This window comes from Phaseolus vulgaris, chromosome 3 (assembly GCF_051622355.1).
Source record: "Phaseolus vulgaris cultivar YP4 chromosome 3, ASM5162235v1, whole genome shotgun sequence".
Classification (NCBI taxonomy): domain Eukaryota; kingdom Viridiplantae; phylum Streptophyta; class Magnoliopsida; order Fabales; family Fabaceae; genus Phaseolus; species Phaseolus vulgaris.
In genome coordinates this window covers 6611979-6634777 of record NC_143500.1, presented here as the reverse complement: position 1 = coordinate 6634777, position 22799 = coordinate 6611979, and the positions used below count along the sequence as shown (strand labels likewise).

The 22799-nt window shown below is 32.5% G+C and overlaps 3 protein-coding genes across 7 annotated transcripts; 1 reads left to right on the top strand and 2 right to left on the bottom strand.

The window, feature by feature from the left end:
- On the top strand, positions 1-7010 carry PGL1 (6-phosphogluconolactonase 1). 5 transcript variants are annotated; one of them, XM_068606411.2, is made up of 5 exons: positions 31-79; positions 173-252; positions 771-965; positions 1044-1179; positions 6125-7010. In XM_068606411.2, exons 3-5 carry the CDS (start codon positions 793-795, stop codon positions 6614-6616), a joined length of 801 nt encoding a protein of 266 aa, XP_068462512.1. In that variant the 5' UTR covers positions 31-79; positions 173-252; positions 771-792; the 3' UTR covers positions 6617-7010. The 5 variants fall into 5 exon arrangements, with proteins under 5 accessions (XP_068462510.1, XP_068462512.1, XP_068462511.1 ...); XM_068606409.2 differs by lacking the exon at positions 173-252 and having other exon boundaries at positions 1-114; XM_068606410.1 differs by having other exon boundaries at positions 59-252.
- Positions 7011-8638: 1628 nt separating this feature from the next.
- FLN2 (fructokinase-like protein) lies at positions 8639-12503 on the bottom strand. The gene is made up of 5 exons (XM_068606408.1): positions 12292-12503; positions 11555-11898; positions 10800-11452; positions 9740-10211; positions 8639-9113 (listed from the first exon to the last, which is right to left on the bottom strand). The coding sequence occupies exons 1-5, from the start codon at positions 12330-12332 to the stop codon at positions 8887-8889; spliced, it is 1737 nt and encodes a 578-aa protein (XP_068462509.1). The 5' UTR covers positions 12333-12503; the 3' UTR covers positions 8639-8886.
- Positions 12504-18882: 6379 nt separating this feature from the next.
- ATE1 (ATPase E1) lies at positions 18883-19787 on the bottom strand. The gene is made up of 2 exons (XM_068606407.2): positions 19430-19787; positions 18883-19318 (listed from the first exon to the last, which is right to left on the bottom strand). Exons 1-2 carry the CDS (start codon positions 19734-19736, stop codon positions 19110-19112), a joined length of 516 nt encoding a protein of 171 aa, XP_068462508.1. The 5' UTR covers positions 19737-19787; the 3' UTR covers positions 18883-19109.
- Positions 19788-22799: the final 3012 nt, after the last annotated feature.

The following is a 22799-nucleotide window of genomic DNA, read 5'->3' as shown; positions in this document are numbered from 1 at the left end:
ATATATATATATATATATATATATATATATATATATATATATATGCACCATCTTCTTCATTCGTCAGCTTCTTCTGCTAGTACCACCTTCTCTCTATATTTAATTTTTTTCTTTGTAAGTATTTTTTTCCTTTCTTTTGTTGTGAAACGTGTCGATTCTGTGTGTGATGCAGTTTGAGGTTATGTTCAACAGCATGGGACTATGATTGACCATCATGCTTTGTTCTTCTATAAATTTCTGCGGAAGTGGAAGGTGTTAATTTAACATGCTTTATGATCTGGGACATGAGTTTCTTCTTCTATGATTTCTTTCCTGCTATAGTGTGCACTTGTTTTGTTTCGGTGTTTTTCATTTCCTGGTTTCGATCTCTGGAAATTTGGGTTGTGGTGATGATACCCTTTTGTTCAATTGCTTTTGCTTTTGACAATTAGAGAGTCCATATGCAAATTGAATTCATGGGATGAAGCTTAGCTTGTAAATCTTCTTTAAAAACTTCAGTTTTATATTATGTATATGCATATAATTCTTGTAGTCAAGCAAAAAGTAAAAATTGAAATTATCTCATATCTATATTCTTATTTATTGTTTCCCTTGTTCAGAATTTTTGTTTTCTGGATATGAAGCTGGATCTTCGACAACTTTGGAATTCCCTTTGTGTTTTAGGTTTAGGAAGACTAAATTTAAAGCTGTTTGTGTTTTGAATTTCATTCTTATTATTTCTACCTGAAATGGTTTTGATGCTTTCTTTGTCTTTTCCTGTTACAAAATAGAGATATTAGACTCTCTTGAAACATGGCTCTCTCTGGTGGTCAGAATAATAGAGGAGAGTTGAGAATTCATGAGAGTTTGGATGAGCTAAGGACTGATTTGGCAGACTATGTTGCTGAGTTATCAGAGGCTTCTGTGAAAGAGCGAGGAGTCTTTGCCATTGCTTTATCTGGTGGTTCTCTCATTGGCTTAATGGGGTATCTGTATCTTATCTTTTTCATATCTTTCTTTGCTTTTATGATTTAGTGTTGATTTAAAACTAAGTTTGCTTACAGAAAACTCTGCGAAGCTCCTTATAACAAGACCGTGGACTGGTCCAAGTGGTATATTTTCTGGGCTGACGAGCGCGTTGTGGCAAAAAACCATGCTGATAGCAATTATAAGCTTGCTAAAGATGGCCTTTTGTCCAAGGTTGTGCCCTCATGTTTTTCATCTCTATATCCTGATTTAATTAACTTTATTTTTATTCTCAGAATAATTTGGCGGAAAGTGATAAACTTCTAGTTTTTTTAGCATTAAACTGGTCTTTTCTATACCTTGTCCTGCTGATTGCTTCCTAAAAGGGAAACTCTAGCACAGTAAAGCAGAGATATCATCTTTTAACAAGATGGATGGCTTTGTTTCTCTGGTCTTCTGGTCTTGACAGTTTGCTGCGAAAATTTAATAGCTGTTTTAATTTGAGCATATGCGTGAAAAGCTTCTTAAAATTCTCTTGGTCACCTGAAACATTATATTTTTGCTTCAATGTGCCTATTTTTGAATGTGTATAGTCAATACCGATTACTTTCAAGGAGGTGCTTCTTTTAGTAGTTTGGATTTTATTTTTGTTAACATTTATTCTGAGAGAACCGTAGTAAGGTAGTAGTTCACCCTTTATAATTGACTGAATTAGCAGGCATACATTGTAGTTTACGAAAAATTTCTTCTGCATTCTCTTACTTTGTTGAAGGGTTGAACAGAAGGCTATATATCCACAAAAGTTTGAATTCTCAAAAGGCTGTTATTGATACTTGTCTTTAGTTGAGGAATAGATTGTGCTTGTTCTGAAAGGTTTACACACTAACTAAGGCAGTTTGACAGGAGTATAAAAATCATTCTTTTACAAAATCATGGAGGAGTCATTCCTGAATATTCTGTCTATATAGATGAATGCTATTTTTTCTGAATTTCTTTTACAGTTAAATCCTTGATCTGAAGTTTCTATGATTGCTCATACACTTTTTTTGTTTAAAATTTTGTACTGGTGTGTTCCACTCTGAGATAGTCCAAATTGAGGGGATGAGTTCTCCAGTGATTTCTTGAGTCATGTCCATAGTTGGATCTGCCAAAGAAACTCCAGCAACAAAGTCAGTGACTGGAGAATATAAAGGGCTTTCTCAGAGTAGGACTACTTAATTACTGACCACACCTGGAGAGGCCAGGAAGAAGTGCCCTTGTTTTACTCAGTCTCTTCTTGCAGCAAGTTGGAGTGGGACTTTTTTTCTTGACAAGATTAATTATGATAATATATGGTGCTGATTAACATAAGATAGCTGGCAAACCCAAATGGGCCTCGAAATGGATCCAGGAGGAGATTACTTACACCACCACTCTGTATTTGGTAATGGTGAGTTGAGTTATGGCTTGTGTTGTGCCAACTTCCAGAATGAATGTATGTCTGATAACTAGGTTTCAAATTTCACATTTGGTTCCTAGCCGAAACTAAGAGCATTATGGAATTAAGATTCACCAGTTAGTTCTCTTGAAACATCACTGTAGTTGAGAACTACCGTAGTTGATTTGATCTGGCATGTCCAAGGGATGGAGATCATTGTAAGGGTTTCCAAAATTTTATGGAATTTAGGTTGACTGTAGTTGACTTGGTTTTGGAGTATTTGTGGCATTGAGATAAACCATGGTTAAAACAACAGAATGTGTGGTGGCAGCAGCTGGATGGATTGGTTGATATCAACCATAATTACTTCAGCAAAATGTTGAGGGTGCTAGGTAGTTGTCAGACTAGAGCTTTGACAAATCCAGATGGCAAAGAGGTAGGTCATTTGCTACGCCAATCTTTCTTGGTACTAAAAATGTTAGTACATTAGCTCTTTCAGAAATATAAATTAATTGAGTCCCATATCTTGAGGTATCTGGTTTAAAATGTACTGTCTGAGACCCCAACTTGGTTTATATTTGGTATTCATCTTAGTTTTGTATTTGGCCCATTTTCCTGAAAAAGGCCAACAAGCATCATTGCATGGTAGATTTCCACATATTCTGATGAGAATATAAATCTTAGGATATTATCTTGATAATCTGATTTGGCAGTCATCGGTTTTCCCTTTTGATTCTTTGGCATTCTTGGAGATCCTCTGATTCATTATTGAATTATCAATTGCTAACCAGATCTGCACTTTACTCTAATTTTTTGAATTGCTTTAAATTTAATGGAAGAAGCTAAAGAATTCAAACTCGCCAATAGCTTCCGGAGAATTCTTCTGGACAACCTCGGGTTGAAGCAAGAAAGATGCAACTGGAGTTGTCCTATTCCTGTTGGTTGACTGAAAAACTTGGGTGACAATCTGTAAAATCTGTCTCTGTGACTGTGCTTGCTGAAAAACATGTTTGTCTGAAATAATAGGTTGGAAATAAATAAAAAAATTACATGTTTAGCCCCAAAAGTTAAATCCTTGTTTGTGAGGGAAATTTGGAATTTTAGCAGTACCTGATGGATTTATTAGGCCTATATTGATAGATAACTCAAATGTCTGTTGAAAATCATGAACAGTGTATCACAAAGGATCTTCATGCATTTGAGTAAGAGCTACTGGTTGCAGTATAGCTATAGAAACTACATGAGAAGGGATTTATCAAGGTTTTGACAGAGATTCATGTTATCACTAGAAAATAATATTTCCAGTTAAAAGTAGTCCTACACTTTCTCATTAACTTTATCTACTATCAGCTGAAATATTAGCATGCATCTCTTCATAAAAGTTTCATGGGCTTTTATCTTTGATCTAGTTTTTTCCCCTATTTTCTTTAGTTACCTTCAGGGTTTAATAATCGCATGTTTGAGCATTTTAACTTCTTGATGTGCAATTAATGGCATGTTGTGGGTGTTCCCAACTTCGAATTTTCTGATTTCAACTGCTGTGTAATTTGATTCATTCAAGTCTGCAAAGAAAAATCTTTCCCCTCCTGACAACTGCATCTTGCAGAGATTAGGTCCCCCTTCTGTTTCATTCTGAATTTTGTTTTGAAATTATATCATTGGTGGCTTTGAAGGACTCATTTTTTCCCGGAAATGTGAGCCAATGAACACGCTAATTTTTTAACATGACCATCCACATTTTAAAACAGAGCTTTGGGTCCCTAATATGCGCTCAAAATGAAGCTCTGGATATGTTGTGAGGCTCAGGAGAAGATGCTGAATCAAATTCTACACATTCTCCTATCAAGTCAGTTTACACTCACAAAGCCAATGTGTAAATTGGCATAAATGAATTGCTCCTTATACTACCTCAGAAACCATAATTGGTGATGCTTTCAGATTTTATTGATTCCCCAGCAGGCAATATCACCAGTAAACACACATAAGTTTTGCAGCAAGAGCTTTTGGTTGCTAATGAACTTTTTTCTTATATGGAGAATAGAGTAGAAGCAGCAAGTTCTCAAGAAGAGTCATCACATCACATGATTTCGAAACATTTGAACTGGAGAAGCAGTAACACTCATTTAGTAACGATTGTGTTGGGCCTTTTATATCCTAGCCTCTAAGGTGGATGGGACCAAATAGCTCTTTCTTGGAGGGTTGTTCATGTTTCATGTACTGGGTTATTAAACTATGTGCGTTACCAAATGCCAATTCCTAACAGGATTGATGATATCATTATAAGAAAGAGGAATACAAGCAACAACACACATAAGAAAGCTTTCAAATTGGAAGAATATTGAGCATGAAAGTTTGTTATTTTCTTTCTACAAAGAGGCCGTACATTGCCTGTTGGTTGCATGTGCCTCCAATTTATCCATTTTCCTTCCATGCTTGGGAAGTTGGTTGTCAGGTTTGTTTTTCAGGATAAAGGTCTCAAATGCTAAGGACCAACAGTTATTCTTGAAGGTTGTTGTGTCATTATTATGCTTAGAAATGACTTATTATGCTTTAGTAATGATTTCTTAATGACAGTTTTATTAGTGCCAGCCAAATTAGTTTTAAAGTGTCTGCAATATACAGCAAGTGAATTTGAAATAAATCAAGTACAGCAAGTGATGGTGCTATCTACAGGATTGCCATGCTAAATACATCTTGATCTACATGTCTATTTCCCATGGTGCATGGGTATTTTCTGGAAGTTACATGGATATTAAAGAATGATGAGAAATGTGGGAATGAATTCTTGAAGACAATATGTCTGCAGTGTTTTTGTCTCCGAGTATGATTAATTACAGTAGAAAACTAGAATGTAATTATTGGACACAAAAAAGGTGTAATTAGATTGAATTTTTTTCTATATTCCTAGTTGATTTCCTTAGAACTATTGATGTGAATTTTATGCTTGTTGAATTATTTAAATTGGCTGAAATTGATTTCTTGGTCTAATTTATAATTCTATGCAATCTTGCAATCCCCTGTGAATTGAGATGTATGTTGTCTGCTTGGAGTCATAGTCCAGTTTGAGTTAGAAGTTTCCAAGCATTAATGAAATTTTAGTCAAATTCGAGACATCCACCTTGATGGTCATAAATTAATGAGGGATAGTGTGTCAAAAATGCTTTCAGCATTCAAGAAAACTATTATCTTATTACAGATTAAATAACAATATAAGATGCATTATGATATCCCAAGGGTGTACGACTTGCTTTTGATGTATTTATCCCTACAGTTTTGTAAATGAATGCAGAAAAGAGGTGTGGTTCAACTGGGTTGTTGTCAAAGGTTTTTTGTTTTTTCTTTAGCTAGATGACTGGGTTGTTTGTTCTTCATGGATAACTATTGGTCGAGTGATATATACTGTGTTGTAGGATCTAAAACATTGAATATTCAAGCGTTAGGTTTATGTCTCCACTATTGTCTTTCAGTGAATTTCATTTCTTAACTGATCTTATTCTGAGGTCCATAACAAACATTCAGTTTGTGTGATGTTTTCCTGTGCTGCAGTTGCTATAATGCCAAGGTGTTAATATTGCATTTTTTTCTTCTGTGAAACACATGATATGCTTGTACATAATTCAGGATTTGCTTGCTGCTTTCTATTTAAATATTTAGTTCAACAAATGCAACAAGTGAGCCTCTGATATAACTGTTTTGCCTAAAGTGAAAAATTACTTGATATCCATTTATATTCCTCTGCTAATATAGTTGTTACATTATCAGGTTCCTATTGTCCCCAGTCATGTGCATTCTATTAACGATTCTGTGTCAGCAGAAGAAGCTGCCGAAGATTATGAGTTTGTGATTCGACAGTTAGTGAAAACTCGAGTTGTGAGTGTGTCAGAGATTAGTGACTGTCCAAAGTTTGATCTCATTCTGCTTGGATTGGGTCCAGACGGCCATGTTGCCTCATTGTTTCCCAACCACTCAGCACTGAATGAAAGGGAAGAATGGGTAACTTTCATTACTGACTCCCCCAAACCCCCACCTGAGAGAATCACATTCACCATGCCTGTCATCAATTCTGCATCAAATGTTGCACTAGTTGTCACTGGTGACAGCAAAGCAGAATCTGCACACTTGGCAATAGATGATGTTGGACCTGACTGCCCACTAATACCAGCCAGAATGGTCCAGCCAGCTATGGGGAAGTTGGTGTGGTTTTTGGATAAACTGGCTGCCTCAAAACTTGAAGAATCCAATTTGAACAAGTAGGACTTGTTCTAAGTTTGTATGTAGTTTTAAGGGATTTGGCAATTGTTGATCATCCTCAGATCCTGTCTCTGCCTATATCCCTTTTCTCTTGGATAGAAAGTCTTGCTTTTTTCCTTTTCTTGCTTTCTCTTGGGAAGTTTTTGAGGGAAGTTTGGTATAGTTTTTGTAAGCGGCCAATAAAAGTTGTGGAGAGCATCATTTCATGTTCCAACACCCTTCTTTCCTTCTGATTCCTCATTTGGGCTATTGGCCATGATGATGGCTACCTGTTTGCAATTTAGAAAGAAAAAATCAGGTTCATGTAATTCTAAGAGTTCACTTTCCCACACCCTCCCTTTTCTTCTTGCTCATCTATTTCGATTCAATTTCAATATATATAATAGTTTCTACTTAATTTGAATGCCCCCATCATCTTTTTGGTTAAAAGTTATATTTGAGGAGTTCTCTGCCATTGGTAGAGGATGGTACATGGCATCAAATATCTGTTTGTTTATTCTTCTTTTGGAGTTTCTGCTTATTGATGGATGCAACAGTGCACCTTCAATGATTCACATATTCACTTGATTATGTCGGAGCAAATGTAGTGCTTGTGTTGTGGAATGATGGAAAAGACATTTGAATATATTTGTCAATAGGTACAGATATCCTTCTTGGGCATGTGTTTGTTCATTTTTACCACATTTAGTTTGGAGAGTTGGAAAATAGAAAAGATAACCTTTTAAGGAATTTAATAATTTAATAAAAGTAAGGTGATAACTTTTACTTTCTATCATTTAGATAACTCTAGGGAAAACATACAGGGCTAGGGCATTCAAGCTTTGGAAAACAACAGAATGCATATTTTTAATAGAATCCTAATATTATATTTTTATTTATTTTTATTGATGATGGATGAATATTAGTTAATGAAATTCTATTGGGCAAAGTTTTAGGACCCACTTCCTTGAACTTTATAAAGAAAATTCTTTTACAGTTGGAACTGTTTTTTGATGTTAGTATTTTTAAATTCTGAGAGATGTTTTCGACTTGTTTTTAAGTTGGTTTTTTAAATCATTTTAATCCTCCATAACTTTTTAAACATTTTTTTTTCATTGAAAAACAGCTTTTCTTAAAAACCTCAATATGCTATCTACTTCTAGAAGAAAAAAATTAAAAAATTATGTATGGAGAAAAAAATTATAGGACAAAAATTTATGTCTTTGGTATCCCTTAATATAGATAATTAATATTTGGTAATTAAATATACTATTCAGTTTTTCTTCTTAATTATGCATTCTATTTTTGTTTTTTTTTTATCAAAAGGAGCTGGAGAAACATGTTGAATCAATGAAATAGTAAGGAAATGAAAACTTTTTAGTAACATAAGTAAAAATAATAATTCATGTTTCATGTAGGTGAAGAAAATGAAATAATAAAATCATATCTTATATAAAATAACTAAAAATAAAACTTAATAAATATGTCAAGGGCAAAGTACTAATAATAATAATAAATTAGTTAGAAACAAAAGTTTTAAAAAAACACTACAAGCTACTTAAAAAAGCTTATTTACTTTAAGTAATAGGGTCAGAAGTTGTTCAACTAGTGAATCAAAAAAGTTATAATCAACTGAAATAAATGTCAAACATAGTCTTGGATAACAAATGAAGGCTAAGGACAAAATATGTATACTATAAAATTGAGTTAAAAAATACACTTTTTTTTTCATTTTCATGTAATATTAATAATAAATGTGTGAAATGTGGATAAACCCAAATTCTTTGCAGGATTCTTCCACATTCACAGCATTAACTAAGCAGAATCGTTGGATGATATACATTTTGAGACGTAAACCATTTGTGAAGCATTATGACAGGTTTCGAAGGTTGTGACATTATTGTAATCCTTTAGGATTCTTTCATTCATAGAGATTGAAACCAAGAAAACATTTTAAAAACTGTTCACACACGATTCAACCAAGTGAATTACCCCTTTAGGATTAAACCGAGTTGGACAAATTTATTGATTGAAAAAGAGAGATGCTGAAGAAAAATTGCAAACATCAGAACATTTTACTGCAGACCCCCGAATGAGAGATCATAAGTCAGAAAGAGACAAAAGTAAAAGTACATAACTTTGCCAAAGAAAAGCTAAGTGGAATTTTAAGCTTTGATCATAATGCCATTGATACAACCAAAAAGAATACAAGAACAACAAACATTAGGAGATAAATAAAACTCAGTTTTCTATACAATGAGTGAAATGTCCCTGTGAGAGCTACAAAAGTGATATTACTCATGCAAAGGTCCTACTGTTCGGTATTCTCTTTCTGAAATTGACTTAATTCCATTTGAATCAGGAATCACGTCCTCCATATCTTCACGAGGAGGAAAACCCCGAACTCGGCCTTGTATCCATTGATCTATAACCCCACAATTGATTGCATACTTGATCGAATGTTCCAGGTATCCTTTATCAGTTATCAGATCAAGTTCAACTGACAACTTCCGCAAGAGGGCTGCAAAAACAATAAGAGAAAGTAGAAGTGAGTGATACTTAGTTTCATAGAAAGTCTTTTCAGAGGGTATTGATCATAACATTTCATAAATTGGACATGGTTTTATGGGTTCTAAACATGTTTCCAAGCACATGCTCTGATAATGTTCCATTCCATCCTTAAAAAAACCAGATTACATCCATGGGAATTGATGCTTGAAACTATTTTTGTACAAATCATTATGCACCAAAGATACAAAAAATAACCATTTAGCATGTTTTTGTTACAGAATTCATTGAGCCAAGTCGCATGTGTGTTTTTACCTCCTAAAATCAAGGTCAAAGAAACTTTAGTCTTATCTTTTATATATATGTTGGCTCTGTGCTGAATACTATATGCAATTAGTCACCTAAATATTGTTTGAACGAATGAGTTTAGTCAAAATTAATTCCTTAGGAACAAAGTCGTCACTCAGAGCAATAAGACAGAAGAAATGTCCAAAGTCTATGAAATTTTAGAAAAAATTACAGAACTGCGCTGCTTTGCTTCAAAATCCATCATCTCCCACCAAATTATTATTTTCTTGATAGTGTTAGACGGAAACAAAATGCAGGGTTCAATTGAAATGTAAATTTACTGTAATGTACCTGCAACGATGCCATCTCCAGTTGCCGACATGTCAGACGTGAATGGGGTAATTGGGGCATCCTCCATTCCAAGAACAGCACCATCAAGTTCTTTTGTGTAGTAATGTATCTTGGAAGTTCCATTAGTCACAAATAAAACCTTAAGATTTTCATGCCAAAGTGGAGCAACCACTTCGGGTTCATAATGGACAAACTTCGAACTATCATTGTTTTTGGTGTCAAATTCTTCAGATGGTGTGATCCCACATAAGAACTCTAGTTCTTGCTTAGTGACCTCAATAATGTCTGCAAGATTCCAGAATCGCTGAATGAACAAAATAGCTTCCTCCCTAGAATGCCATAGTGGCATAGGAAGGTTTAGATCGTAGAAAACAACCCCTCCAAAATGCTTTGAAATCTTGATGGCTTGCAGTGTAGTTGACCTCATATTACGATCAAGCAGGGAATGTGTATTGAAGTAGAACAATTTTGCCTGCATGACATGTATTTAAACTCTTAAAGTACTGAATAGCATTTGGTAGCAATCTAACCTCAAAAGCAGCTAAAACCTGAAAAGTAGAAGGATAAAGTATACAGAGGACCTAACATAACCCCTGGAAAGCAAACATGCTTTATTCAAATGTGCACATGGCTGTAACTAATATGGAAACCAACAAAACAGGAAGATAAAATAATTTAGGCTTAATTGCCCTAATGCAACTTTGATCTTCTTACTATCAATTTTGCAAATTGGTTCTTTCCCATTTTTTTTCACAAATTTAGTCTCCTACTATATTATTTGTGCAACTTTTGTCTATGTATTTGACATCCAAAACAAAAATGTAAACATCACACTACTGCACATCCACATCGGCATTCTACTGGCATGAATATTACCATTAAATATTATATCTTTAATTTGGCTACTAACACTGATTTCATCTAATGACCAAAAACATACCAATTCAAGCTCAATAATATTGCCATATCAACAATGATCAGGCTTGAATCTACAGGCTACAAAGAATTCTATTTACTTATATTTTAGATGTATTTCTTTAATAGTTTTCAAGTTTCATACCTCTTTCAGCACATCAATATTTAGCTCCGTCTTCGTCAAACTATCTTCAGCACAAGGTTTTACACAACTCATTTTAAGATGATTCCTTTTACCAATCTTCATCAGTGATACAGCTGTTTCCCGTTTATTATCAATTCGAACTGACCGGGTCTGGACTTTATTTGCATTCATATAGTACAGCATTGCTTCACCATAAATATCATCTGCAAGTTTTCCCATGAATGCGACCTTGCCACCCAAGGTAGCAAGAGCAATAGCAACACTACCAGCAGAGGTGCCTGGAGCCCTAAAAAATTTGTCAGGGCTCCATAAGGCATCCTTCTTACTTTCATGAATTTCATGGTTTATAAGCCTATTTGCTGGTCTTCCAGAAGGCACAAAAGCATGCTGCGCGGCTCCAAAGCAACAAACAAGAGGAGGCCATCCATAAGTAGAGCTAATGTCTTCTCCATCATCTTTTATCAAATCCAAATCAATGTCACTCTCATCCTCCACATTTTCAAGAAATGAAGACTCATCATGGTCACTGATTTCAGCCTTACTACCTTTATCCTCTACAATTAAGTTCACCTCTTCAGTTTTCCTTCGTCTTCTAACCTTTTTCTCTTCTTTGACTTCCTGCTTTTCTTCCAAGCCAGCAGAATTAGATGCATCTGTAAACGATAGCAGGACTTAGCTAACACTTACAAGCAAACCACATATACAATGCATAAAACTCCCACCATTGAGATTTGAGACAAAGATCAAGAGATTACCCTTTTTCCGAGTCCTTCGAGTTTTCTTGGAATCATTACTAGCAGAGGCAGACGAGCTTTCTCCAATGAAGCCATCATCTCTGTCTACCAACAAATCATCCTTCCCTTCAGGAGACTCATCTTTTGCTTTCTTCCTTGTCCTCCCTGTCGGCCTCTTAGTTTTAGATGACCTAGTTGTCTTCTTTTCAACCACAGATTCATTGTCACTGGGTTCTTCTAAGGCAGAGTCTAGAGAAGCCTTTTTCCTAGCCATTGCCACATGACCCCATTTACACCCAGACCTGAGTTCCCCAAGTTGCACTGTGTTAAAAGAAGTACAACAATAGGACCAAGTCAAGTGATACCTGCACCATTGCAGAGACAAGAATTACAAACACATATTCGGCAACCACAAACTAAATTCCAACAAAAGTTGAGCCTCTATAGCTCAGAAAACAGTAAATTCAATTTATTAAACAAGGACTAACAATTCCTTCCCACCCCACCCCACCACCCCCAAACACACAAAAAGAGCAAACCTGATGAAGCGTTTATCATTTTGGGGAAAAAGATTATATTTTTATCCAAATCATAAGCAAATATGCAGAGGGAATCAATGGGTTTCAAATAATTTGCAAAATTCCAAAGATTTCCTTGAAACCCATTTGTTGATAATACCACAAAAATAAAAATTGAAGATTGAAAACAAAGGGGACATATATGAGAAACGAAAGAGAGGATATGAATGGAGAGAGAACCTAGGAAGTGAGAGAAAGTGGGGAAAAGAAAGACACGCCATTGGAAAGAGTCAGTGAGTAGATTTTCCGACAGGCATGACACCCTGCTAGTAGCTAAGGTTTAGTTGAGCTAGCACTAAGATTATGGATGGAAGGGTTTAAGAGCTATAACGCAAACGACAAGGCCTTTCAAAACTGCTACTTCGTGCCACACTTCAAACTCATGTCGTTTTAACATTTTATATCACCTTTTCTTTTAAATGGTCTTAAAAGTAAAAATAAATGAATAAATTGGAATCTTAATCCTTAACCATTTTTCTATTACATTCATCTTATCTTTAACTCTTTTAGTAGAATTTGCTTGAATGTTGCTTAACATTCGTGAATTACTTTGAATACTTATTTATTTATGTATAATAAAAAATATGTAACAGTGTAATATTTCACACAAAAAAATTGTATCACTGTAGTTTTATTATATGTATATGTATATAAATTTAATAAAAAATTGAAAGATACAAAATAATTTAATGGATCTTCTTATTTTCAATGAGAACTAAGCCTTCTTCTAGTGTTGTAAACTCCTAAAATCATTTACGATTTGGGGTAATATGGAATGAGCATCTAAAATTCAATATTCACTTACAATCATCAACACTACTAGAAACTATTATAATCTCTAATGATTCGTAATTGTCTTTAATCATAGTTGTTTCACTAAGTACAAGTGATATGTTAGAACAAGATAGTTTATTAGGTATAGACTACCTATCAAGGTTGTCAGTCTTCTTTTATCCTTTAAAACAAAATCTTTTGGTGTGACTTTTTTTCTTACAATAGTAAGATTTACATTAGATGCATTTCCTCCATTATGTGAACTTGACTTTGAACTCCTACTTTTGTTTTCACAAGTAGATGTTCTTCCCTTTACTATAAGGTCATAACCATTGTTAAACGTTTTTTCTTCAAATTTCTCATTCAACTCTTTTGAACTAAGAGTAGTTTGAACTTTCTCAAGAGAGAGATGGTATCTTGCGTACAATATGGTCTCTTTGAAATGATAATTTGTTTTAGGCAACAAACACGTAATCCTCATCATTGATTTGAGTGTCAATATTCTCCAAATACAAAAATAGTTTATTGAATTTATTCACATGTTCATTAATTACCTTTTCACCACTTATTTTGTACAAGTAAAATGCTTACTTCAAATATAAGTATTTACTAGACATTTGGCCATGTACAAGTACAAGCTTTCAAGCTTCATCCACAATTCTATTACGGTCTTCTACTTCAAGACTTGTTTGAACACCTTATCATTAAGGCTAAGAACAATTGTGTTATGAATCTTCTCCAATAGTGCTTAATTGTCATTCTTTGCCATGGCTACCTCAAATTTGGATTCTCTTTCCAAATCTTCGAGGAGGCCTTGTTGAACCAAAAAACATGTTTCTTCAACCGTCACAATCTAAAATAATTTAAATCGGTGTACTTCTCAACCCCATTCTTTACAAAAGTCATATTGATTGGAATACATGTTCATTGCACAAATTTGTACGATTTTCTCACAAATTCACTTAAAAAAATTTGTGGTCACTTTAGCAAGCCTGGACACACCAACGCCAAGTTCAAATTCATGGAAAAAAAACTTCAAAAATTAATATGAAAGAACCCAAAAAGAATTTTGGTACCAAAATAACTCATAATTCTATTATAAATGTGTTACATGGAAAAAATCAGGAACAAAGTTGGTTCCTGGACAATGGGTGCTCACAATACATGTCAGGCACAAATTTTACATCATTAGACCTTTAAAAACATGAAGGTCACAAGGTGATTTTCAGTGGAGTTGGAAAAGGTAAAATTACATTGATTGGATATGTATGTATATCTGCCTTAATATGTATTAAAAATGCTTTATATGTGAAAGAACTTAAATATAATCTATTGAGAAAAAGAAAATTATGTGGTCGTGGTTATATTATTTCCTCTAACAAGGACACATGTGTGATCTCATCGTCTAATGAGCAGATTGTGTTTATTGCAAGATGAAAGAATAATCTCTACGATTTTTGGATTTTGAGTTTGAGGAACTTATGCACATACCTAACTTTGAGATATTTAGAGATATATTTATAATCAAATATAGATAACAAAATATTTATATGTTATCCGGACAACTTTTATATATATATATATATATAAATAATTGATTATTAAATTGCATGGTTCATAGTAACAAACTATATATCTTAATTATCTTTTGGATATTTCAATATAGGTCTAAAAATGTATAAATAGATGTTCTTCTCATAGAACTATTCACCTATGAAGTTTCGACACGACATGGAGGCTTTGTTTCTGTGCTTTGGACGCATTCCTGACACAAATACTCAGTAGATGCGTGACCGATGTGATGTTAGATACATTTATTTGGGCTAGAGATGACCATGTCACAAGAATTACATAATTGAGAAAGAAATCAGAAAGAAGAAGAGAAAAAAACGAAATTTTACAGTTCTGATGTGTTAAGTTGCAACATTGTGTTGAGTTGTAACAAACAAAAAGAAGAAAAAAAGAAAAAGAAGGAAGTAAAGGATCTCGAAGAGGAAAAGACAAGGAAAAGTTTTAATAACAAATTTTCTTAATTATTTTATTTAAACCCATCTTATAATAACCTTATTTATTATACTTCTAATTAAATCAAGGGTGCTTCACAATAATTTTGAAACTACCAACCATTTGGCAGACTTGTTAAATCAATGATTTTTTTTTTGTTAAATCAAGGGAGGTTTTGTCACAACGATTCTCAACCAACCAATTTAACTATTTGTTAATTCTAATTTAAACACATTGGTATCAAACCATTGAGATTTTGAAAATGTTAAAGGCCAGAAATATTTTTTAATATGTAAATATGTTATATTACGTGTTTTTATATAATTTGAATACTATATTTTTATTTTATTTTATTTTTAAATTAAATTATATTTTTTATAATTTAAATCTATTTTTAAATGGTAAATTAAAGTCTTATTGGATTATATAATAATAATTATTTACATAAATATTTAAATTAATATACATACATATATATATATATATCATCGTATTTTAAAATTATAAAATGGTTACATTAAATTAAGTTTATTAGTTATACAATTTAAAGTTCTAAAGATATTTGTCATATGTTCAAATAGAATTTTAGAATTACAATTTATTTATTTATATTTTAAAAATTATTTTTAAATTATTTTTACATCGAAATCTTTATTATAAGAAGGGAGTCAATATGTGCAATCAATCTTTTAAATTTTTCTTTAAAAATTAACCTCTTTTTTTGTCTTTCTACCATTGAAAAAAAAAATATTCAAATATTTTTCTTATATTAAAAAAAAAAAGTATATGTATAGACAATAACACAAATGTATAAAGTTTTATAGTTCATAAAAAAACACTAAAGAAAAACAATCTGTAACATATCTAAAATCCCACAGATAACAGAAATATTATTTAGACTTAATTAAGTTTCAAATCTTTAATAAATTTAGATATTTTTAGTTGAATTCATCTTTGTTTCGCATTCTCCAACACCGTTTTTTTTTTCATTTATTTTTTATCCAACAATAGAAGTCATGGTTATCAAATTCGTCAGTTGTTTCGTTAACTCATCTAAATCTGCATTTTTAGTCACATTTTCTGAGTTAACTGAAAAAAAATTCGGTTTTAAAGCAAACTTGATAGAATAAAAAAAAAACTCTGTGAACTCGCGAGTCTTTAACTGAATTGGTGAGCTATGTAGCACAGATACGGATATGGACACTGACACGGATATGGAGATACGTATAATATCTAAAATGTAGAATACGGGAACACGGATCTATATATTATATAATTTTGAATTATATAAATTAAAAATAAATATTTATATGCAAAAGTATGTTTCAGATTCTTTTGGGAGTAGAAAGATATTTTCATGATTGGTTCAAAAGAATTTGTTCCTTATTTTTATAATCATAATAAAAATTTATATAATAAATTTGAATTTTTAGAAAATTATTGTATTTATACCTTTTAAAATTGTGTTAAAACCGTTCTAGAATTTTCAAAAATTCAACAAATATTTTTTGAATTGAACACTTCACCGATAAGTGTCGTACGAGTGTCGACATCGATATGTAGGTCCGACATGAATACGCCCATTTAAGAGAAGTATATGTGAGTCAAAGTATATTTTTCTTAACCCAAAACGATCCAACTCACTTCGTGGTCACCAGTTTCATTGGCGCTGCCGCTGAGTGGTTCACCTCTATTCGTGTTCTCTTCTCTTTGGTTTTATTTGTTAGTTTGAGTTAGGCACTTATGAGTGAAATAAAAGAATATCAGCAAAGTTACTTTTTCTTTTAATTGAAAGTAATTGAAAATTTGGAAGATTAGAAAATTCTGAGTAAAGACGCACAATATATATGCCCTAGTTGATTTTAATTTTTTTTCTTTTCAACTGATTTTTTTTTAATTTCATTCATTTTATAAATTCATGTTTTTTAAGGTATATTGGGAGGGGATCAAATTCATGTACAGTCCAAGTGCATCTTCATGTAGAAGTAAAAATGCTCCACGACATGTTTCTCCATAATCAATTCAAAATATTTTGTAATATTTGTATGAAATTATTTATTTGGAGTACTTTCAATTTATATTATTCTCATTCTCATTCATTACAAATATAATTATTTTATAAATATTGTGATATTTTGTTTTAAATACTTTGATTAGTTTATTATTGAAATATTTTTTTCATAAACTCTTAAAAGTCTACAAATTGAATTTATGAAACTTCTAGTATGATAACCTTAATAGAAGTAACTTAATATATGAATCACAATAACTAACTTGATATGTGAATCACAATCTTACGTTTTTTAATATTATGACAAAATAACATATAAAGACAATTAATCAAGATGACAAAACAAAATAACATTCACATCATTCAGTTAACTGAAAAATTAAACAAAAGATACTTAATTGAAAATAATAATTTTTTAGTACTAAATAAACCGATAAAATTTAATAAAAATTCAATTAAAAATATCCAAATTTATCTTGAAACTTAATTAAAACTATTATTTATGTATAAATATAAAAATAAATGTAAAAAAAAATATTTATCTACAATTATCTATTGATCATAATTTAAAAACTAAATAGTAAATCATTTGAAATTTTACTATTGAATGGTTCAAACACAATATCAATTAAAAAACATAAATTTAAGTCATCGAAGTATAAGTCACAACTAAAAATATGCAAACATAATCATGTACTATAATCGCTTTAAAATATATATAAAATAATTATTTACTTGTCCAAATTACACACACATACATATATTATCTGATAATAATGTATTTCAAGTAAACAACTGCAACTTTTTATCATTACATCTTCCAGACATTTAAGGTGCGTTGGCGTTGAATATGAGCCAAGTTAGTGAACATTGCTTTACTGGGAAAGTTGGCTTGGCAAATTTGTCATAACAAAAATGGATTATGGTTCAATTATAATCCAGCAAACAGTGTTGTTTTCATAAGGGCATGTAACAAACTTCTATTTTGTTTTTGCAGAAGCACTACCAGACTATTCAATGCGACACACGAGATGAATCCAGAGTTCATCTTTGTTAGGGTAATTCTTATTTTCCTGCTTAAGGACTACCTTATTATTGAGAAATTAGAATAATTCAAAACACGTCCGAGTAGTTTGTGGGATAACACTAGTCAATGGTCCTTGAAAAAACCATCTATTCATAAATCAGCCAAACAGGAATAGCAAGTATCAATTCAGTTAGTATACATCAAACTTTGAGAATATATCATTGAGTCATAGAGTGTGATTATATTCCATTATAAGGTAGTACAGCTTTAGCAAATATGACACACTTATGGAGTTCACCGGCTTCATTGAAATCGTCCTGCATAACTAGAGTGGAGTTTCAGCATCTGGTTTCAGGTGACAACAACGACAAATCTAATGGTTACAAGTGGGTAGGTACTACACCATTGAGTATTTTGTGTTTATAACTGAGACATCAGGTGTTGGAGGATTTCTATACATAGGTGAACTAGGGTGGAATTTCCTTTGATTTTGGTATCTATAAAGTTCGCTAAGTAGGAAACACAAGATCTTCCAAATCTTAATCAGTGTGGCTAAGAGAATTCAACAAATAACACGATAATTCAACAAGGCATCTTGATAATTGAAAGCATTTCAACCAGGGGAATTTATATCCTTGGTGAAGGGTTAGATAAATAGGTAAAAAAAAAAAAAAAATTATCGAAGAGCTTATTCGAGCTGCTGACAGATAGCAATTCAAATGCTTGGACAGTTTAGTACAGCCATAATCAGATCAGGAATTCATAGCACACGAGAAAAAAAAAAATTGATGTAACTCTGCAAAAATGTTTCTTTATCTTGCTCTCAAACTTAGTATAGTCCTCTTTAGGCACTTCTCGAGCTTTTGAGGGTGGCTCTTATCTTTTATGCCAAAAACAACATATACACGAGACAAATCTAAAATTCAATTTAACCTCATACCCAAAGGAATTTAACTTCTTTTCCAAAGAATGGTGGTTTCATTTCACTAGCTATCCTGTTTCATAAGCTATAGGAAATAAGTAATCATACACAAGATTTATCTCACATTACACACGACCCACCAAGGTCAGCCTATTGATCGAGGGTTTAGATGTTCGCATGAGATTCTAGATTATATCCTTTAAAAGCCACATTACATATTCACTCACCAAGTTGCTCCGATTTGACAAATCACCGTAATTCTATTGTTGTAGACCCTCAGCTTCAGCCTTGGCCATAGGATCCTCCTTCGTCTCACTTTCCTCTTCCTTCTCTCCCTCTCGCTGTTCCGCCACTTGTTTCCGGTGCAAGTCCTCCGCCGCCTGCATCGCCGCGCGATTCTCGGTCTCAATCCGCCGCATCTCCTCCTCCTGCTGCTGCCGCTCAAACCAGGTATCGGCATCCGCCCAAACTGAAACACACAACACAGATGCACAATCAATATCACACAGAGAACACAAAAGAAAGCATAGAATTGAAGCATTCACAAATTAGGGTTTAGGCAGAGGATTAGGGTTTTTACTAGGTTGGGCGGCCCAGCCTTGTTCACCGCCTTTGATGCGTTCGGGGAGGGCGTAGTTGACGGTGAGGACGCGGCCGTAGAGCTCGGCTCCGTCCATGTTGTCCATGGCGGCGGTGGCGTCTTCTCGCTCGAGGAAGGTGACGAAGCCGAATGAGCGGTGCTTCTGCGTGGCCTGGTCGAGTGGCGTCTTGACGTCCTTGATGTCGCCGAAGGGGATGAAGGCGGCGTGGAGGATTGACTCGTTGACCTCCTCCGCTAACCCTCCCACGTACAGTGTGTTCTTCTGCACCCCTTGCGTCATCGCCATTCCTACCACACTCACTTCAAAAACAACCACCACCACCACCACCACCACCAAGGCACCAAACGTTAACACCTAAAACTGTGTTTTCCGTTTTCTCTGAGTTGGGCTTCTTCACCTGTCGGAGTTTTTGGGCCTCCACAGGCTCATTTATTTGGAGGAGATTGTGTTTGCACCGACTTTTTCTTCCTGCACCTCTATAAATTTTTATATTTTCAAAAATACTCATCTGTAGTATTTCGGATTATGTAATTTGGAAGTTTTTTTTCAAAATCGTAATCATCTCCTGAATTACATAATCTGAAAGTTTTTTTTCAGATTCATGATTAGTTTCTGGATTATGTAATCTGGAAGTCTTTTTTAGCTTCCAGATTACATAATCTGGAAGTTCTTTTCAAATGCGTGTCTAGATTACATAATTCGGAAGCTATCTATGGAAGTGACACAAGAAGGTTAAAAAAGTATTTTTACGTTGTGTATGGGTGACAAAAGAACCTGTGGGGTGCAGGAAGAAACTGTTGTTTGCACCCCATGCTTTCCTCTTTTCCTCTGTACCCCCATAAAATTTGTAAAAGACAAAATTAACCTCATTCACTTTCTTTATCTCTGTTCTTCTCTGTCACATACTGTGTTGTCTTGAAATTTTCTGAATTGTAGAATAAAAAGTGCGTTTGTTAGAAAGAGTGGCTTTTAGTCTATCTAATTTTAAAGTCAATTTTTTTTGGAAAAAATAATTTTCGCATTATATAATTTAGAATTGATTTTATCATATTTTAAATATGAACTAAATTTTTATAATGACTTTCCGACCGTGTAATTTGAAATGAACTTTTAAATTTATTTCAAATTTTACACTTCATTATAGATTGCACAATTTAAGAGTATTTTTTTTTTAAATTACTAAGGAATAGTACAGTTTAGAATAGGTTTCAAAATCTGAAAGTATTTTTAAATTACACCTTTTCGAATTTCATTTTATAAGTTTATTATATATATTATATATTATATAATTTAAAATTCATTTCTAAAATCTAAATGTGCAGTTAAAAAAAAGTTAACCTTACTATGCAATCCATAAATGATATCGAGATATAAAAGTTTATTCTAAATTGGATAACCTTCTCATAATAAAAAGAGGAATTTTAATATTTATGATTGCAATAAAAAAGCATGGGATCTGAGAAGAAATCTCCACTAGTATGGGTTGTTATTAGTCCTAAGGAGGTGGTGAACTATTTAGCAACACTTTTCACTTAGTTTTTAGTTTTTTTATTAGTTAAAAAATTTGTTCAACTTTACTAACAAACTTCTTTTACTAGTTTATTTATACTGCCTCCATCTTAAAACTATTTAATGTAACATTTTTTCAAATTTGATGCTTTTATATATAACAGTGAAAGGACAAAAGACTCCACTTTTTTAATAAAAATAAAATATAATAAAAAAAATTAGTTATAATAAAAAATATAACTACAACTTATATTAAATCTAAGAAATGTGTACATAATAAATATTCATAAAAATAATTTTTTATTAAGTTATCATAGTTAATTTTTGTATAAGTTCGTTAAATTAATAAAATTATTATATTTAGAAAGATAAGAATAGTTAAAATGTATAAAAAATACACTTAGAAATATAAAGTGAAAAAATTGTAAGAAAATGTATTCGCTAAACTAATAGTTACAAACGAGAATTCCTTATCTATAATATAGATATAAATAATAAGAGTATGGTTGAAAAAATTAGAGATATTATTTTGGATTATAAAACAAATATACTTTTACACACGGTTTGGTTTATGGAATGACACTCTAATTGAAGACGGATGAGAGGGTGTCACCCTGTTTGATTCAGTGGAGACTTGAGGGTGAGGGAGCGGGGGCATAGAAAGTGGAGGGAGTCGTTGGTCCTCTCAACAATAAAGAGAAAAAAAGAGATTTCTAAGCAAAAAGTCATGTCACAGACAAAAAAAATATCATGCTACCCTTGCTTCACTTTTTTGAAACTGAATTTAACTTAGAGCAGTTCCACTGCCATGGCATGCACTGGGAAACTTAAGAATGCATTTAAACAAACTCTTCATTGAAACTTACTTTTGCATTGGTTGAGTGGGCTTGGAGAGTTTTGCGAGTTAGCAAAGTAGTACGAGATTGAGTTTGGTACTACATCTTTGATCTCAAGTTAGCTTTCTTTGAGTTTTGTAGCGTGCCTAATCCATTAGCACTAAAAAATAACACAACCCTTAATCGATTATGTTTTTAAAAATAATTGATAATCAATTATGTATTCGACATAATCAATTATGTATTCGACATAATCGATTATGTGTTATTTTTTTGGGAGCATAATTGATTATCTGGTATGTGTAAATACCTGCTTAATCGATTATGTTGTAGCATAATCGATTATGTTTGATTTCAATTGAAGGCATAGTCGATTATGCTTCTGAAACCTTTGGATAATCAATTAGGTTGTATTTTTAAGGTAGAGGGTAATCAAATATGTTCATATTTTTTTTCCATATTTTTGAATTTGTGTTTTACGTGAATTTTGTGTTCTTTTTTTAATGAAATGTGTTTCGGGCACAACTTCTTCTTCCTCCTAGTTCTTCTTCCTCCTAGTTGTTTTGTGTTCTTGTTTTGCTTTTGTTTAAGTATGTGGTTTTTTTTGTAATGTATATTTTGTTTCTGTTTTAAATTTATGGTTTAAATTTATATTATATTCGGATGTTTAGGGTTTAGGAATTTAATTTGTTTAAATCATTTTACAATAGGTATTTATGTAAATAAGTTTGTAATTGGCTGGTTTAGGGTTTATATTTGTAGTTTAAGTTAAACGTCTTTTCAATTCACATGTTCTAGAAATTATTAGTTGATATGTATTACAATTTTAGATGTGAATATTTTATTTCAAATTCAATAGTTATATTAGTAAATTAATTATCTCATATTCCGTTAAGTAGTTTATCTAATTTATTATTGTATTTTTAAAGAAATTATTTTGATAAAATATAAGTTTTTATTTTTTTACATTAATTTAAATTACAGATATGAATATGTTCTAAAA

What these genes read in the sequence shown, in the direction of transcription:
- PGL1 (XM_068606409.2), top strand. Translation starts at nt 793, where the DNA reads ATGGCTCTCTCTGGTGGTCAGAATAATAGAGGAGAGTTGAGAATTCAT. An exon ending in TCTCTCATTGGCTTAATGGG is followed by an intron (nt 966 to 1,043) that starts GTATCTGTATCT and finishes GTTTGCTTACAG; the next exon opens with AAAACTCTGCGAAGCTCCTT. An exon ending in AAGATGGCCTTTTGTCCAAG is followed by an intron (nt 1,180 to 6,124) that starts GTTGTGCCCTCA and finishes TTACATTATCAG; the next exon opens with GTTCCTATTGTCCCCAGTCA.
- ATE1 (XM_068606407.2), bottom strand. Translation starts at nt 19,736, where the DNA reads ATGGCGATGACGCAAGGGGTGCAGAAGAACACACTGTACGTGGGAGGG. An exon ending in AGGCTGGGCCGCCCAACCTA is followed by an intron (nt 19,319 to 19,429) that starts GTAAAAACCCTA and finishes TGTGTGTTTCAG; the next exon opens with TTTGGGCGGATGCCGATACC.
- FLN2 (XM_068606408.1), bottom strand. Translation starts at nt 12,332, where the DNA reads ATGGCGTGTCTTTCTTTTCCCCACTTTCTCTCACTTCCTAG. An exon ending in CACTTTCTCTCACTTCCTAG is followed by an intron (nt 11,899 to 12,291) that starts GTTCTCTCTCCA and finishes GCAATGGTGCAG; the next exon opens with GTATCACTTGACTTGGTCCT. An exon ending in ATATTGATGTGCTGAAAGAG is followed by an intron (nt 10,212 to 10,799) that starts GTATGAAACTTG and finishes CATGTCATGCAG; the next exon opens with GCAAAATTGTTCTACTTCAA.